The sequence below is a fragment of the Pan paniscus genome, chromosome 3 (genome assembly GCF_029289425.2).
Source record: "Pan paniscus chromosome 3, NHGRI_mPanPan1-v2.0_pri, whole genome shotgun sequence".
NCBI lineage: Eukaryota > Metazoa > Chordata > Mammalia > Primates > Hominidae > Pan > Pan paniscus.
Genome location: NC_073252.2, coordinates 44,894,449 through 44,913,007, shown reverse-complemented (window position 1 = coordinate 44,913,007; position 18,559 = coordinate 44,894,449). Strand labels below are relative to the sequence as shown.

Below are 18,559 nucleotides of genomic sequence, written 5' to 3'. Positions count from 1 at the left end.
ATCAACTAAACTAAAATCAAAATTTTTTGCCAGATTCTTTAATATTCAACTAAAAATACTAATGCTGTAAATTATCTGTATATAACTTATTATTAACTTAATAGAACACTGATCAAAATTACATGAATTTGATCTTCAATAGAGCTGTCCTGAGGTTAATTTATACTTGAAGTGGCCAAGTATGGTTGAGATAGTTGATTATCGTTGGGGGAAGTTTAGTTTTAAAGTCAGACATAAAATTGTATCCTGTTTTAGCCACTTAGTATCTGTATGACCTGGGAAAGTTTATTGAAGTTCAGTATAGGTACATCATTTGTAAAAGAGGATTAATATTAAACATTCCAAAATTTGTGAGAATTAATCATGTTGTAACATGTATAAAATGCCTTACACAGTGCTTGGTATATAGTTGGTACTCCATAAGTGCTACTTCAGTCTTCTCTTTCTCTCTCAACTGTAAATGCGAAAATAATTGTCCCTTAGAATTACTGAATTCCTTGGGATTTTTACCGAATTCCCTCTAGGGACATCCAGCAAGACTGAAATCTTCTCTTTAAGATAGTTTTTACTTCTACCTAGCAGAGTCAATAACATTTACTTTCTTGATAGAATGGTTGTTTATTGGAGCAAGAAACCAAGTTAGACTATTGCTTTTCAAATTAGAAGGTTATCTGTTTTAAATAAAATTTACTAATATTACTTCAGTAATCCTAGAGAACATTTGCATACTCCTGCTTTGTACGTATGACTCAATTTTGAGATAATTAACCATTTGTACCTTCCAATATTCAGGCTAGACAGTAGATATTTGAGAGTGTCTAAGGGGTGCATAGACCATCTAATCTTTAGATTTTGTAAGCTCCACACCAAAATCTGGTAGAATTACTGGAGTACAACATACTTCAACTGCTTATATCAAAAAATGTTTTCACTCATTTACTATAACGCAAAAAAAGGCTCTTAGTTGTTTGAGGTTCATTATTAAAAGTGGCTGCTTGAAAATATCTTCATTTGTAGACTTTCTTTCCCCCTTGTTAATTTATTGACCTTACATAAGTATGCATGTGACAAATCTCTTGTAGACTCAAAGGTAGGAAATAGATTTTACTATGGGGAATAACACTGATAAGAACACTTGATTTTATTCCTTTGCCTGCCTTCCAGAAAGCATTCATAGCATAAAATAATGTTTAAGCCTGTAATTTTTATCCAAGATGTCTGGTAGAACTTTCCTCTTTCCTTATAACTTTAAATCATTTCGTACTTCTTTTCAGCTAATTTTTTTTGGGAGGGGGTTATGTTTCTTCAGTATAAACCACCTCAGTTCTCCTTTTGAAATAGATATTGCATAAGTTATAATTATTTATGTTTATCACTGACACCACTAAAAAGAATTTGACTTGGTTTTTAAACCAATTTGTCTTAAGCTTCTTGTAGTTGTTTCCCTGCTCCTCCCCGCTCCCAAATATATTTTAAGAGAGTTCCTGTGCCTCTTACATTAACATCTTCACTGTAGTCATGGATGATCCAATGCCTGACATTTTATATGTACCATCTAAAGGACATAATTGTGCAGAGAGAGAGAAGGATTATTGCATTTTCTTTGAACTTTTCCTTATTTGGGATGCCCTATTATTGGATATGTATTCATGAAAGAATCTCATTTGTTGATCTAGGTTTATCATCATTGGATTTTTAGATGAGGATTGGCATCTGGGTCTTACAACTACCCTTCTTTTGTTCCAGGGTTTGGTTAATAAAAACTCTAAGAACTGTGCCAAATGGGATCAAAATATCAGCTTTATTAAAGGTAAAGTTGAAATAGAGATTGCAGTTTGGGCTTGAAGCCAGAATGGGGTTTTTCACTCCTGCCCTTTGAATTGGAAACAGTAGAATGAGAAGAGCTCAAAAATGTTAATCTGCTATTGCTCATTCCAGGGAATTAGAGCAGAGGTCCCTTTCCTCTGAGGGAAGAGGGAAAGAAAAAGGAGGAAATACATACTCAAATGTTATAATTCCTCCTCTGATGGCAAACGTGTTGAGAGAAAGGGTAAAAGGTGTATCATGCAATTCCTGACTTAACCCCAGCGATAAGATATACAAACATGGATTTTTAAAAATAAAATCTAGGGCTGGGATCCGGTGGCTCACACCTATAATCCCAGCACTTTGGGAGGCTGAGGTGCGCAGATCACCTGAGGTTGGGAGTTCAACACCAGCCTGACCAACATGGAGAAACCCCGTCTCTACTAAAAAAAAATACAAAATTAGCTGGGCGTGGTGGTGCATGCCTGTAATCCCAGCTACTCGGGAGGCTGAGGCAGGAGAAATCACTTGAACCTGGGAGGCCGAGGTTGTGGTGAGCTGATACCGTGCCATTGCACTCCAGCCTGGGCAACAAGAGTGAAATTCCGTCTCAAAATGAATAAATAAATAATTTTAAAAATCTAGTTTTACAATAAAATCTAAGTATATAAACTTTTAAAATATCTTAAGGCAGTCGTGTCTTGGGTTTTTTGTTGTTGTTGAGACAGAGTCTCGCTCTGTTGCCCAGGCTGGAGTACAGTGGCTTGATCTTGGCTTACTGCAACCTCCACCTCCCAGGTTCAAGCGATCCTCCTGCCTCAGCCTCCTGAGTAGCTGTGACTACAGGCACTTGCCGCCATGCCCGGCTAATTTTTGTATCTTTAGTGGAGATGGGGTTTTGCCACATTGGCCAGGCTGGTCTCGAACTCCTGACCTCTGGTGATCCACCTGCCTTGGCCTCCCAAAGTGCTAGGATTACAGGTGTGAGCCACTGCACCCGGCCTAATAGTGTTTTTAAAAAGTAAAAATAAAAGAAGACAGTGGAGAAAATGTTAACCTTCTGATTTGGTTGCATGCTTGGATTCTTTGCTTTGGTAGAAAAAGGAAATAACTAATGGGATCAAAAGTAAATTAACTGGAATGATTCTAGGGTAACTCACAAACTGAAGGAAAAGTTAAAAAAACCAAGTCTTTGGAAAAACAGAGAACCTCAGATCTCAGAAGTAGAAACTCATCAATCTTCTCCCTGCAGTGCTGTCATCCAGTGCTTCAGTTTGCCATGCTGTCTTCGTTAACTGTATCCCTGGTCAAGATTCAGATCCAGACAGAGATTTTGACTGGCTCAGCCTGAGACAAGTGCTTATCTCTAGACCACAGTCACTTTACCTAAGAGGGATATAGGAAATTAAAATTGTTCCAGCCCCTCTGGTGAGGGGAGCAAGGCAGAAGAGAACAAGGTGGGAGGTGGAATAAACTATACCGAGCTGACCAAAGAATAGCAACCATACATTCATTTATCCAGCCATTATTTAATAAGTGCGTCCTATGTGTCACTTGTTGTTCTAAATGGTAATATAGTAATGAAGATAAAGCCCTTACTTTCATGAAGAGTGCATGTACATTCTACCCTTAGAACTGTAGGAACACAGGAATGACATTTACTCCAGACAGTGAGTTTTAGAGATGTTTCATAGAGGTGCTGATATCTTAATTTAGACTTAAAGGCTGAATAAGAATTAGCCACATTTAAAAAAATAATTTTATATCAGGAACCTCAGTTATTCATAGCCAACAAGCAAATATCTTGACCCACCTCTGTTATTAACCTTTGCTCATAATTTCAGCTTAGCTGTACACTTCTATAAGGCCCAAATCATCAGTGAGGTCAGTAGTAGTAGATCTTAGTAGACTTCATATTTTCTTCCTGAAGCTTGTATTTTCCTGATCCCATCCTTCCCTCTACACATATATAGAGAAATATAAATGTTAGGGATATGTATACCTAAGAGGAGAAACAGAACACTTTTACAAATCTAGAGAATTTAATGTCTATACTTAATATATATTTATAAGCAGATACATACTTAATAGTAGAAACAGTCAATGCATATTAACCATATGTAGGTCTGGCCTTATGTCTCCATATTAAAAATTCATAAATTGTTGTACTTTGGCATTCTGTACTTGCTTCAATAGAGTATTCATTTCTTCATTTTTCAAAACTGGGTTACTCTTTGTCATATTTTATCTTCTTGTGGCCTGGGAAAATTTTGTTAAACTTGTGTGCTAAGTGTCAGTAAAATACAGATATCATTAAAGTAAATATGCAGAATATAAATGTAAAAGATATTTTAATGACTCAAGGAATTGGCGGATTTATTTTTTGGCTGAGGTTACCAGAAATGTGACTAGCTACTAGGGTACTTATAAATAAAACTCGATTTATTTATGTCATGGAAAGATTCTTAAGTTTGTGAAAAGAATTACCTTCCATTTCCTTCAAATAAGAATGTCATATTCCTGTCTATATTTTAGAGGTAATCCTAGAATATTAGAGTTAGCACTAGGTCTCTTTAAAGCAGTGTTTTAAAACTGGTTGTCACCCATTATTATATCATAAAATCAATATAGCCAGTCACGTGCAACATTTTCCTTTTGTTAATGAAATGCAATGTCATAGAAAACAGCTTGTATGGTTCCTAGTAAGGGTAAGTATGATTTCATGGAATTCTTGTCTTAATTATATTTTATATGTTTGTGTTGTATATGTGTGTATATATATATATACTAGATTGCAATATCAAATGTTATTTCTTACAAGGGTTACAGTCAGAAGTTTGAAAAAAGAAAAACTGTTGCCCTAGACATTATCTTGTCCGATCCACACATTTTTATAAGTGAGGAAACTCTCCTACAGAAAGGTCTACTAGTTAATTGCCCTATCTGGACTACAACCAAGTAAATTAAAGTGTGACTATAAAGATGTCCAAGTTAGGAGTCAGAAGACAGATCCAAGTCCTGTCTCAGTATTTACCCAGTTGTGACATTGAACAAGTCACTTATTTTTCTTGAGCATCAAAATTTCCTTTTGTGTGTTAAAAAAGGTGGAGGAAATGAGGGAAATAGATTTGGCTAATCTGACCATCTCATAAGATTATTAAATAATATTTGATAATCTGTTGTGATGATGCATGTGAAAGGGCTTTATAAATTATCAAATGTTATATTAATATAAGGTGATACTTAATTTTACTATTAGAATCATGCCAGCTCATTGCTAAACATGTAGAAAACATGGAAACATTTGTTGAATCAATACAGAAACAAATATTTTAATGCAGTAATAGGAATTCAAGTATAAAATAAAACAAGGTAAGTGATTTTTTTTTTGTTCTTTAACGCACATTGAACTTTGTGAAACCTATTTACTTCATGTGTATATGTATGTATATTTCTTTTGAAAGGAATTGGTCCAGATGGTCATATCGCTTTCAATGAGCCTGGATCCAGTTTAGTGTCAAGGACAAGATTAAAGACTCTAGCAATGGATACCATCTTGGCAAATGCCAAATATTTTGATGGAGATTTATCAAAAGTGCCAACTATGGCTCTAACTGTTGGTGTGGGGACAGTGATGGATGCTAGAGAAGTAAGCATTAAATGTGCTTTGCTGTTTTTCTTTTCATGTTAATATATTAATATTTTGGAGGGGTTATGATGCTGAATAAGTGATATTTTGATTGCATTCTATTTGCAGTATAAATTGTTTTCTAGTTTTCAGTAACCAACTTTTGTCAGTCTCATTGACATGTTTAGGGATCAATTAAGTCTTTTGGAGCTGTAAACTAAGAATTAAGCACCACCACTTTTGAGGTACTATTTCACTTGCCTATTCCTGCTCCAGTTTGAGGTCCTAAAATCTTACTGATCACATCATTTGTTTTTTATTGAAAGTGTCTCATGACAGGACTGTTGGGACAATGATGCAATGCTAGTTACACTACATCTTTTTTGGAGCTCACAGGATGATTTAAATGCTTTTTGACTGTATGTTATGTAGGATGATAGAGCCCTGTTGGTTTCCAGCAGAAAAGGAACTCAGCTACGGCTGCAACTGTTCTACATTTGGCATATTTAAGCATGAAAGAGCTCTGAACAGAAGACCCTGTGTAATTTTTAAGTTTTTTTAAATTGGGCTGTCATTTTCTTCCTTGAGAATACAGAACAAATTGTAGTCAGTTTGTGGTTATATGTAGTTAAATTATATGGAAACCCAGAACTCTGTTCCTTTCTGGTAGCCAGATTGGACAGGTTCAGAGGAAAAAACTATAGACAAGGTATGATGAAAAAGTAACTTATCTTGATATAATTATATTTAAACTTGAACATACTAATAGAACTGTCAATCAAAATATATGAGAAACCTAGAAATCATAGGTATATGAATAAAAGACCTTTCAAGGACTGAAACTTCATAGTCAATAAGTTGAAAAAAGGATTTTAGAGCAATCTTATTTCTAAAATGTGAAACTGAGTTATGTAATAGATTTATTACATTTAACAAGATGTAAGTTTTAATACAGTTTTTATGCTGATTTTTAGAACAAACAATTACTCAAATATTGAGTTTTTTTCTTTGGGTCAGTTTTTGCCCAGACAGGAGTGCAGTGTGTGATTACAGCTTACTGCAGCCTCAACCTGCAGGGCTCAAGAGATCTTCCCACCCCAGCCTCCTAAGTAGCTGGGAATTCAGGTGCACACCACCATGCCTGGCTGATTTTTCAATTTTTCATTTTTTTTTTTGGAAGTGACAAGGTCTCACTGTGTTGCCCAGGCTAATTTCCTCATTTATTAAAAATTACATTTGACTTAAAAATTCCAACCAAGAAGGGATGTGGAGGATTTAATATGAGCTTATAGATTTTTGTAAATCACTTATATCAGTTTATGGGATGATTAAATGTTGATTATTCTTTAAAATTAGCTTATTTCATAACCTTTTAAAATAGTGTTATTGCTACACTTAAGTAGCAAAAAGCTGTATCAATGCAACATCTGCCTGAGCACTGGTTCTCAAACATTAGTGTACATAAGAATCACCTGGTATCCACACCTAGCTTGCTTCTTTAAATTTAGGGATTCTGCAGTTTGAACAAACATAACAAATTATTCCATATAGTTTGTCCTTTCCCATGATATGAGAAATAATCTCCTTGAGAGTAGAACAGGTATGATATTAACTAATCACATATCAGATCAAGTCTATTTAAAGACCAATTTGTTTTATCTATGCCTTAGCCATAGATAAACACCAATAATGAATTCTTCATCCTATACTAAGCTTCCAGCAGCCTCCTTTCCTTCCACTCCCTTCATAATGGTAATGCCAGGTATGTACTTACCTTTTCTCACCAATAAAAGTTTGGTTGTCTTTTTTTTCTCAGTATATATACTTCATGTTGAGATTTCTTGCCACCTGTCCCATTACCTTTTTAGAGTGTGCATCCATAATGAAAAGACTCTTAGCTCATATTGTCTAATTGTTAGAACTTTTACAAGAGGCAATGTAATGTAATTGTTAATCGCTAAGAATATGCACTGTAGAAAAAAACTACTTGTTTGTATCTTACCAAAACCTTGGGCCAGTTACAGAATATGCCTCAGTTTCCTTATCTTTAAAATATGAGTAAGAATAGTATTTCTCTCATGGTGGTGTTTTGAGGAGTTGATGTAATTCAAGGAGAGTGCCGAGTATTTCCTCCCATTTTAGGTCTAGTTATAAAATATGTAATACAAAATTTGTTATAAATATTTTAGAACTACAGCAATTTTAACATTGTTTTTTAAAACAATTGTAATGAGGAAAAAAGTTTAAAGATGTATTATATTACAAAAATATGTGTGTAGATGAGGTGTTAAATGGGATCAATTTCCAGCTTAAACATGATAAAGAAAAGATTCTGACACATACACATTCACATTTGCAACATGTCATTGCATTATTTCATTGGCATTTAGGGCCTGGGGACCAAGAGCTTGGATTTTCTGTAGCTTATAAGGGTAATATCAGTCATATGTGATTATAAGACAGTTCCTATGTGCTTATAAGACAGTTCCTATGTTTAAGTAGATCCCTAATCCTTTTTTAAATCCAGTTTTTATTCTGAGTCAACTTTGAATAGCACATGTTCAGTGAAATGCTCTTCAGGCTTTTCTTGATAACTCTTCAAATTACCTGTTGTTTTAGAGTCTTTGCTTTTCTGACATAGTATCTTTTGCTTATCTAGACTACAGCAACTTGGTGTATCATTCTAGATTGTATAAATTATAGATTTGTAACTCTGCTTTTGCAACACAGTCCTTTTGTTTCTTTTTCTTCATTGTCCCAGGTTTCTTTTACACATCATCATTTACTATGTTAAAAATTACAGGTATTATAGTGTTTGCATTAATAACCCATAACAAGATATTGTTTTGCTTTGTTAAACTAGAAGCAACATTTTGTGCTTGTTAATCTTAAAAAGTGGAAATGAATACCTTGAACTATTATGTGGAGCTATGTATTTTTCTTTCTCTCAGAAAAAAATATTGGTGCTTAAGTTCTCGTTTAAAAAAAAAAGAGCTTCTTACTCATTTGGAACAAGTTTTAACAACTGATGTTCATAATTTTTCAGGTAATGATCCTTATAACAGGGGCACACAAGGCATTTGCCCTGTACAAAGCAATAGAAGAAGGAGTCAATCACATGTGGACTGTTTCCGCTTTCCAGCAGCATCCCCGGACTATTTTTGTATGCGATGAAGATGCTACTTTAGAATTAAGAGTTAAAACTGTGAAATACTTTAAAGGTGAGCACTGAATTTCAAAAGCCGACTGAGATAATCTGTTGTGAGTGACAATTAAAACTTACTGTGACTGTGGAGTTAAATCTCACACTGTGACCTATTGAAAAGTGGCAACACATAGCTAGTTCTTTCAAGGAATGGAAAGTTCTCACCTCAGATAATAGTATCTTCAAAGTAGTACCTAATTTTTTTTTCATGAAGAGAATCTCTTCAGTCTCTATTTTCAGTAAACAATTTTTCTTGAAATCCAAGGTTTAATAATTTACTTTCATATTGAATATACAAGACCAAATAACCCAAAAGAAAATGTTTCTTTGTCCATTCTGGATTTCTTTTCATGTTTACTAGTCCCACCTCAATCCCTCTTCCTCACTCCCCTCTAACCTTAATTTAGAACCTAATCAGTGGATAAGAGATCTCCCACTATCTAATTTAATCTTTACAATTTTAAGCCAATTTATTCCCATATATTAAAGTTATAATGTCTAAATGTTAAAATAGTATGGAATAAACTCTGCAAGTAAGCAGGAGTTTGATTGCCCAGACTTCATGTTGATTTTCCTTTTTCCTGTAGTCTAGTTCAGTAATTCAGAAACCTTACTCTACCAGGCTGTGTATTACAAAACACATATGCTTGATATAATGGTTTTAGGAGATTTTCAAGGGACATTTTGCCTATACCCAATGTAGAACCTATTCTCTGATTTAAGGGTCAGCTCCACATATTACACATATGTAAGCAAACTGTACAAACAGGTAATTTTCATAAAGCACCTGTATTTACATAGCTGATATTAAAAGTTACATAGTTGATCATATAGATAGGTCAGTGATTCACTATGTAGTATGTATGCTACTTTTGCTACATGATTATACCTTTTAATCTTTTTTACTCTAGTAACTAGGTATTTATTTTAATGCCTATTGGAAAATACACTGAATAAATCAAAGCTATATTTTTTGGATACTATTGCTTAAGACAAGGTCCAAAAAAGCTACCATATTTGATTGGCTCTAATACACGTTGATCTTGCTGATGTTGGACTGTGTCTTAAAACTGGTGTCAGATCATAGCTTACTGGGTAGCATTTTTTTCTCAGTGGTACATAAAATGGTGTGTCTTACACAATCTATAGCATCTCATACTCAGAAATAAAGTATATAATCTTAAATTTTTAATTCAATGCAAAGAAAACCAACTCATATTTCATGTATATGTGTGAATATGGCAAATATCTTGAAGGTGTTATACAAATAACTGACATTTGGCAAGCACTGAAAATAGTCTATTTTTAAACAAAATGCTGATCATGCTTTGTATATAGTTTTGTATTTGTACTTATGTTTCCTGAGCATTTTCCTGTTTTACTAAATATTTGGAAGCATTTTAATGGATAGTTAAGTACATAAATCATAATTTATTTAAACATTTCCTTATTAACACTTAAAGATTATTTCTAGCCATTTATATTTTTACCATTTAAATTACTAATTTACCAAGCCACAAATATATCAAACTGAAACATTGAAAAACTGAAAAATTTCTGATTTGTGAATAAAAGAGCATTTGATGGAGTTTTAACTCTATTTTCCCATGTAACCCTTCAGATTTCATCCCAAATAATAGATTCCTTGACTACAAGGAATCCTCACTATCCCCAAATTTTAATTCCAGTTTTAAGGAGATTCATTTAACATGGCCATTTTCTAGTCCTCATTAAGTTCCAGATAAATCCCTGTACTAATCTAATTTTGTCACAATTAGGTTTTTATCAGATTTTTATATCTTGGTGAATATTTAATAAGATATTTAATAATAGCCAGTATCTCTATGACCAGGCACTATTCTAAATGCATTTTACTTATTGATTTACTTATCACAAAAATGTTATGAAATGGGTATTCATAGTCCCATTTTTAAATTAATAGGCTTAACAGACAGAGACGTTAAGCTACTTACCCAAAGTTATACAGCACATATTTGGGCAGAGCTGGGTAATAGAAATCAAAATCAGGCTGATCTCTGGAGTATGCAGGCTTTTGTCTATTCTATTATACTGCCTCCCAGAATAAACTCTAGGTATGATACCATCTACATCAAAACCATATTTCCATCTGCTTTTTTCCCATATGATAATCACTGCTTCCAAAAAAGGTATATCGACATATGTTAGATAATTTAAAATAGAAGGGTGGTAGATGTTTATGTGTATTTAGTTCTTTTAGTTCATCTATCTAATTGTAAGCTCTTCTGAAAAATTTTGAAACAGACCATTCATGAGAGGATAGCTGCACTGCATCAAGAGGACACAGTATTTTCCACTTTGGAGCTGTCTGTATTTCTGAAGAGGTTTCAGGGTATCAGCCTGTTAGGATACCTCCTTCAATATGAAGACAGAATTTAGACATTCTGGGCTACATATGGGCCTCATTTTACAGCATTTTAGTAAAGGGCAGAGAAATTGAATATTCTTAAATAAACACATTTCAAATGTAGTTTGTATACTTTTCATACCTCCATTGAGTTACTAGTATATCAAAATACTGGAGGATGTAAATTCCTATAATTGTCATCCATAACTCTTCAAATTCCATTCACATCACTACCCTTTCTTCTGTCATCACTAAAAAGTGCTGACCAGAATCTTAAAGGGTTTTATTTAGTGCCTAGATAAGATCTAGGTTAACTAGATCCAAAACAATAAAAATTGTCAATAAATGCAAGTTTATTTCAATATATACCTATATAACGGTATATACCTTTTGAAAGATACAAGTTAATCACAAGACAACAAGTTTAGTACACGTGGGGATTTGTTTTATTCATTCTCGCTTTTCATTTTTGCTTTTTAAATAGAACAGCTTTGATTTTTAGTATATGACATCATCATCATGAATTTTTTTCTCTTACTTTGTATTTAGGCTCCACCTCAGTAGTTTGACAAAGGTAGAATGAGTTCATTTTGAGTCAAAACCATAAAAGTTACTTTGTATAGACATTGGTTAGAATCTGTGACATTTAACCTTTCTTCTGGTAACGTTTCAGGAAGTCTGGTGCATTTTTATCAGAAGAATTATTTCTGTTTGACTTAAGTAGCAATTATTTATTTATATAAAATTCGTATGTAGAAAGTTGTCAGTTTTTACCTAAAGTCACAGTAAATATTTGACTTAATATCTAAAAAGCAATTAATAGAATTTTCAAAATAATTATTTCTAGTTTGGAAGCAGTCCTATTTGATGTATAAAAGATATATCCAATGTATAGTAAAGAAAAAAATTTTATAAAGGAGTTGAATTTTTAATATTTACTGATATTTTAATTTGCATGTATTTTAAAGCTCTGTGTATTCTTTCCGTAATCAAAGTTGTTAGCAAATGACAGATGAATACTATTTAAGTAGAAAAATGATCCTCTACAAAGGGATACTCTGGAAAATGTTGCATCTTCTAAATCATACAGCTGATATTACCCTTATCTTTGTTGTCCCCTCTCCTACTGGACATGAAGTTTCAGGTGACCTTCAAGTAGGCTGTTGAGAAGCATTCTCTCACTTTCATTCAGTTGCAGGACTAGTGAATGGAATGCTTCCCCCTTCCCTCCTTTAGAGTCCCATTCTTATGGTTAGAATTTCTCCTACTACACAAACACTTCCCAGTACTCTTTGCTTGTCCCTTAAAAGTGGGTCTTTCTCAAAGCTGGGATTTTAGAGTCCTTTTTGCAGCCTTTCTGACAAGGAACATCTGTTTACTAACAAGCAACCTATCTCTCCAATCCAGTAATCCCATTTCCTGCAAAACCGCATTAAGTGCCTTTCCCCACCCTCCCATGTTCTTAATACCTGGAAAACTTAACTCATTTCTTTACCCTCCAAAATATAAAATCTCTGGTTCATTAACTGGGTCAAAGACAGTCTTTTTAGAACTTTTTTCTCCCCAAAGAAATATAGTACTGAGGCATTAAAACAGGAGTAACTGGAAGATCAGCTATTTCCCAAGCAGCTTCCATAGCTAAGAGCAGTCTGCAAGTATATGTACCAATTACAAAATGAAAGTTATAATCTACCTGATTTAAAATCGTAATTTCTATTCTGAATTAAATGATTTAATACAGGTTGTTTTCTGTCTTGTTTTAGTAACCCTCCCTCAGTGTAGAATTTGTAATCAACCTTTGTCATAAATACATATGCCAAACTATTGGAAAGTAATTTGCCAGATGAATGGACAGGGTAATGTATTTAAGAGTGAGACAGCAGTTCTGAGCCCCTGGCTGGAGTCTAGTAGAGGAACTGCCAGAGGATCAATATCAACATAGACTTTTAGATATAATTAAAACCTATTATCTAAGTCAGTATTCAAATTTGTCATGCTTAATCTCTTTGAAGACAAGAAATGCTCTTCTGGTTACTCCCAAAGTACCTGTACACATTCTAGATCTGCACTGTTACATAATTATAAATTGGTATTTGCTAGGTAGATAAAACTTAAGACATTCTGAAACATTTCTATTTGTACTTTTTCAATAAACTTGACTATATCAAGATGGAAACTAAACAGGCTTACTGCGTCTTATAAAAAATACTTTGTTGTCTAAAGTAAATGAGATAGTTCAAAATTAACAAAAACAACTAGAACTGTGCTTTTTTTCTTTAAGGTCTAATGCATGTGCACAATAAACTTGTGGATCCACTATTCAGTATGAAAGATGGAAATTGAAGGAGACTGGAGCAAAATTCTGCTTGAATGAACAGAGCACTTTTTACTAAGTAGTAGATGAATTTTCAGCTATGCAATATGACAAAACATGGGGAATTTTGAAGATTGTCATTTTTTCATTCGAGTCTCTATGTTAAACATTCCATATTTTGAATATTTATATCTTGTACTTGGGTTTAAGAGAAGTAGCTGGCTCTCAAGATTGACTGGCTATTTATTATAAAGTACTGAAGTCACATAGCCACCTATAAAACAGCATAGAAATGTCTGCCTGTTTAAAAAGTCATTTTAAAGGTAGAGTGTACACATCAGGCACCATTTGTGATATGACTCCAGTGGCATATATTTCATTTTTTAATGACAAGACACTCCAAACCTTTCAGATAACAAACTATCATTGCAGACCTTCACTTTTGGAATGCAATCTTTATATTTTCTGTGCATCACACACATGCTTTTCTGCACGTGGTTGCCTTAGTCATCTTCCTACAGCACCATCTAGACATCAAAAATTGTGCTATATATCATTGGTAAAGGAAATTTGAAGAGATGACAGTGCCTAAAAGTACAGTTTACATCCTTTTGGAAAGTATGTGTAAGTGCATGTTTTTTGTGCACCTTCTTCTATAGCACTTTTTTACAAATATCTTATTTTTATTTAACGACTTGGGTTCATGTCCCTAATATAAGTATCTTGACAATTATGAGCTTTATACCTAGCAAGCCACTTCAGGAAATTCTTTTGGAGAATATTTTCTGATTATTGTTAAACTTAATATACAATTAGCATTATTCCTTATAAAATGTCTAAAAGAATAATACGAAGTATATATAAAAGGAATTACTGTAAACTACATTGCCATAGCAATTTACATAAAAGTATATTGTTTTCTATCTTTAACTCAAATAAAGCGTGTAATAAATAAGTTATCTAAATTTCCAGAAGTGAACCTGAAGAATACATGCATTCGACTCCCAACAATTATAGTACATGTGAACCTGCATTCATTTTCGGTTTGTTACCATCATGCATTAGGAGAGTTAGGTTAAAAGATGTCTTTGCCTCTGTGGGGAGCAAAAAAATGCTCCTTTTGCTTATTTTGCATTTCATAAGCCCACCTGGTAGAAGAAGCCTTACTTATCTGCTTGTCTATGTGATTAAAATGTAGTTTCTTAAAATATTAAAATAGCAAATAATGAAATAAAATTGGTAATAGGGTTTTATGGTTAAAAGTGGGGGATGGGGTAAATTATGCTGCTTTAATTCCAGATGATGTTTTAATAGCCTTATAAATGTTTTTTAAATAACTAGTAACATTCCACTTACACTTCCAGTAATAAGAATCATTTACTACAAACTATGCTGACTACCTTAGAAAGTCATAACAGCATCACAGTGAAAAAGCTAAAGGTACCTGTTGTGCTACATGATTCACCAGTAATTTCTCTGCTTTAAAGGTCTAAAAATTCTCCTTTCCATTTTCCTTCCCTTGATGTTAGGGGCTTAGTTGAGGTTCATGTACTCAAGCTCCTCCACAAGCTGAGGAGCGAAAACTCTGGCCATTTTCATTCCTGCTTTCATTCCCTAAATTGAGGAGCTAAGCTGCTGTTAGGCAAAGAACCTAGCTTTTTGAAGAAACCAACCACTGAATCCCAGCTCTGTCAACAATGGTGACTTTGGGAAATAAAAAAGTCTCAGCTACTTCCTCAAAATTTTTACATAGATTGAATGAGGGAAGCATACATAGCTCAGCACAGTGGTTGTCACATATTAAAGTCAATAAACGGTGCTATTTTAATATTGATAACAGTGTTTAAACATATTTCAATGTTTGCTAAAATCTTAGTAATATTAAGTCCTCTGAGGAATGCACTTATAAAGCACACAACTCCAAATCACTAAAGTCATCTGACTGGGAAAGTGGGAAGGGGAAAGAAATTAAGCTTACGGAAAATGCTTTTTTGTACTACAACTAAAACTATAACTAAAACTACTTTTTTGTACTACTATAACTAAAGAGTCATAGGTTAAAAAAAGGTAAAATTAGTCTGAATAAAAAAGACTAAGACTGGTAAATTATTAAATAGCAAGCACATAGTACATATTACGTTCCAAGAACCAATTTGTAACTTATCCTTTGGCAGTGATAGAACAGAACACTTTGTTTTACAATTTTTTAATTTCAAATACTGTCATTTTCAAAGTACTACTGTCATGGTCTTTCATATTTCATCTGTTTTATCAGAACCTGGAAGGGGGAGGGAAGATACATAAGATGATAATGTATGTATCTAGGACTATATCACAGGCTACTTCTACACATGATTTTAAGTAAATCTCCACTTAATTTATAATTAAAATGATTTCACAATAACTGTGAGCTCAAAATATCTGAGACAGCTCTCAAGTCAGTTTAGAAAGTTTATTTTCCCAGGGTTAAGGTGTGCGCATGACACAGCCTCAGGAGGTCCTCACCACATGTGCCCAAGGTGGTTGGGGCACAGCTTGGTTTTACACATTTTAGAGAGACATGAGACATCAATCAGTATGTGTAAGGTGTACATTGGTCTTGAAAGGCAGGACAACTTGAAGAGGGGCGGGGGCTTCAAGCATAGGCAGGTAAGAGAGAAAGGGTTGCATTTTTTTGAGTTTCTGATTAGCCTTTCACTGAATATACAATTTACATGTGAGAGGAGGGTAGAGGAATAGTCAGTTATACCTTAATCTGGCTTAGTGAAACATGAAACAGAGAAAGCAATCATTTATGCATTTGTTTCATGTGAGCAGAAGGAAGACTATGAGTTCTTTGTCCATAAGGAATTCCCTTGTGGGCAAATTTTATCTTTGTGGCTGTCTTATTTAGGAATACAATGGGAGGCAGGTTTGCCTCAATCAGTTCCCAGCTTGACTTCCCTTTGGCTTAGTGGTTTTGAGATTTCTTTTTCTTTCATATAACCTTAGTATAAAATTCATCCTTGATAGTGTTTATCCCTAAAAGACATTTTCTTCATTCAATTCATTCAAGGTAGAAGATAAAAATCAATGGCTAAATGATGTTGTCTTGCTCTAATACAGTCTGCTGTCTGGTTTGTTCGTTGGCTGAATAAACATGGGAGCTGAGAGCTCTGGAGAAATACAGCCATTTACTGGCTGTGAAATCTCAAGTTAACTACTCTAAAATCGCTTCGATTATGAAATTTAGACAATAATTATTAGAATGTCATTATGAGTTCCTGGTAATACCAAACACCTGTCATTTTACACAAATGCGTTTTGAATGTCTGAAAGACAGCTCCTGCCCTTAATTTAGATGTAAACCATTTAGTTTCAAACTAACCACCTGATAAAATCTATAAACATTTTATCATGAACTAGAGCAGATGTCTGTTATTTGATGTCTATGTTATTTGAGTTTACTGTTTAATAAGTGAATTCATATCAATTAATCCTGCTAACAAATTTGACACTTAAGGTGATTCTGAAAATCCTTTAAACTTAAAGTAGATGGAATCTTAAGTATGGGGCCTTTTAGTGTCAGTAAAGAAAAACTGCATGCAACAAAATATAGCAGGTCCTCACTTGTTGAGATTCATGGAAATTGTTACTTTAAATGAAATGACATGGCTGGGCATGGTGGCTCACACCTGTAATCAGCACTTTGGGAGGCCACGGCGGGTGGATCACGAGGTCAGGAGTTCAAGACCAGCCTGGCCAACATGGTGAAACCCCGACTCTACTAAAGATACAAAAAATTAGCCGAGCATGGTGGTGCACGCCTGTAATGGAGGCTGAGGCAGGAGAATCTCTTGAACCCAGGAGGCAGAGGTTGCAGTGAGTCGAGATTGCGCCATTGCACTCCAGCCTGGGCGACAGGGCAAGACTCTGTCTCAAAAAATAAAAATGAAATGACGCATAAACCAATTTTTTTTCCTCATTGATGTTACAAACCACTTAAGGAAATGACATCATTCAAGAACATTGTGCTACGTGTCATTTTGCTTAAAGTCAGTTTCTAAGAACCTTTCGATGGCATTTAAGGACTTAACTGTAGTTACAATTGAGTGCTATGTGTCTTGCACCTCTGAATATTTAACGTATTACCTCATTTAATCTTCACAACAACAACTTATGTAGGTAGTAATATAATCTCGATTTTACTGAAGAGGAAACAAAGGTTAATTTGGCCACGGTCACCTTACTAGTGAGTGGTTGGAACAGATATTTGAGAACAGGCAACATGGCTTCAAAATAAAAAGCTCTTGCCTACCCACTAACTACTCCCTTTCAACGAAAGACTACTAGGTTATTTGAACCTGAATACCCTGAAAGTAACAAGCAAATTTTATAATTTTCTTTCTGTTGTCAGCATATTACAAATTGCAATGAAAATTCTTTGTTTTCCCACCAATTATTTAGAAGATTGTGTTTTCAGAACTTTTATAAAAGCATCTTTTGGAACTTCAACGTTGCCAATTTTCCTCAGCTTTTTTTTCCCTTCTGCTTGTCTCTTCAAAAGCTTCATTTTTCGGGTAATATCACCACCATACTGAAAAATATTTTAAAACATTGGAAGTCTAAGTCACTCTAAAGAGAAACAATCATATGATTACAGCGGCATCAGTACAACCTTAACAACCATACCAAATTATTATCCATAAGGCAGACATCTCTGTAATCTTCCTAGCAGATCTAATTTTACTGTCTTCTCAAAGAATGATACAGGATTTAATCTGGATGGAGGTGAAGATTCCCAAGGAAACCTAGTATAATAATATGCATGTCAAGGAAGAATTATCAATCTCCTTACTGATTCTAGGCTTGGAATTTTGACTAGAAAGCCACAGTCTAATATAGGTAACTCTTAATCACATAGGAATAAATGTGCCTTTGGAGAAAGAATTGATCATTCAACTCTCACGATATTTAAGAATAATTTTTCTTTTTTTGAGATAGAGTTTCCCTCTCACCCAGGCTGGAGTACAATGGCAGGATCTTTGCTCACTGTAACCTCCGCCTCCTGAGCTCAAGCAATTCTCATGCTGCACCCTCCCGAGTAACTGAGATCACAGGCATGCACCACCATGCCTGGCTAATTTTTATATTTTCAGTAAAGATGCGGTTTCACCATGTTGGCCAGGCTGGACTCGGAACTCCTAGCCTCAAGTGATCTGCCCATCTTGGCCTCCCAAG

General features: G+C 34.3%; 2 protein-coding genes across 10 annotated transcripts in view; one reads left to right on the top strand and one right to left on the bottom strand.

Annotated features, from left to right (window-relative positions):
• The window catches only part of GNPDA2 (glucosamine-6-phosphate deaminase 2), a 44,475-nt gene that overhangs the window by 10,188 nt on the left and 15,728 nt on the right, over window positions 1-18,559 (top strand). For 3 of the 6 annotated variants that reach the window (XR_004671033.2, XM_055111310.1, XM_063603760.1), the window contains 2 exons: window positions 5,271-5,455; window positions 8,481-8,655. Coding sequence is in view for 5 of the 6 variants with exons in the window: in XM_055111310.1 (XP_054967285.1) it covers window positions 5,271-5,455; window positions 8,481-8,655 (360 nt within the window). In the remaining variant the exon portion in view is untranslated. Of the gene's footprint in view, window positions 1-5,270; window positions 5,456-8,480; window positions 8,656-10,922; window positions 13,207-13,306; window positions 14,305-18,559 lie in introns of those variants that run through there. The other 3 variants (XM_003832236.6, XM_063603761.1, XM_034958534.3) reach the window with 2 other exon arrangements.
• Window positions 1,817-18,559, bottom strand: part of GUF1 (GTP binding elongation factor GUF1) — a 36,337-nt gene continuing 19,594 nt past the window's right edge. For 2 of the 4 annotated variants that reach the window (XM_003832235.7, XM_008957619.6), the window contains exon 17: window positions 15,778-17,915. In XM_003832235.7, the coding sequence (XP_003832283.3) occupies window positions 17,778-17,915 (138 nt within the window). In that variant the 3' untranslated portion in view covers window positions 15,778-17,777. Of the gene's footprint in view, window positions 3,766-15,777; window positions 17,916-18,559 lie in introns of those variants that run through there. The other 2 variants (XR_004671032.3, XM_055111309.2) reach the window with 2 other exon arrangements.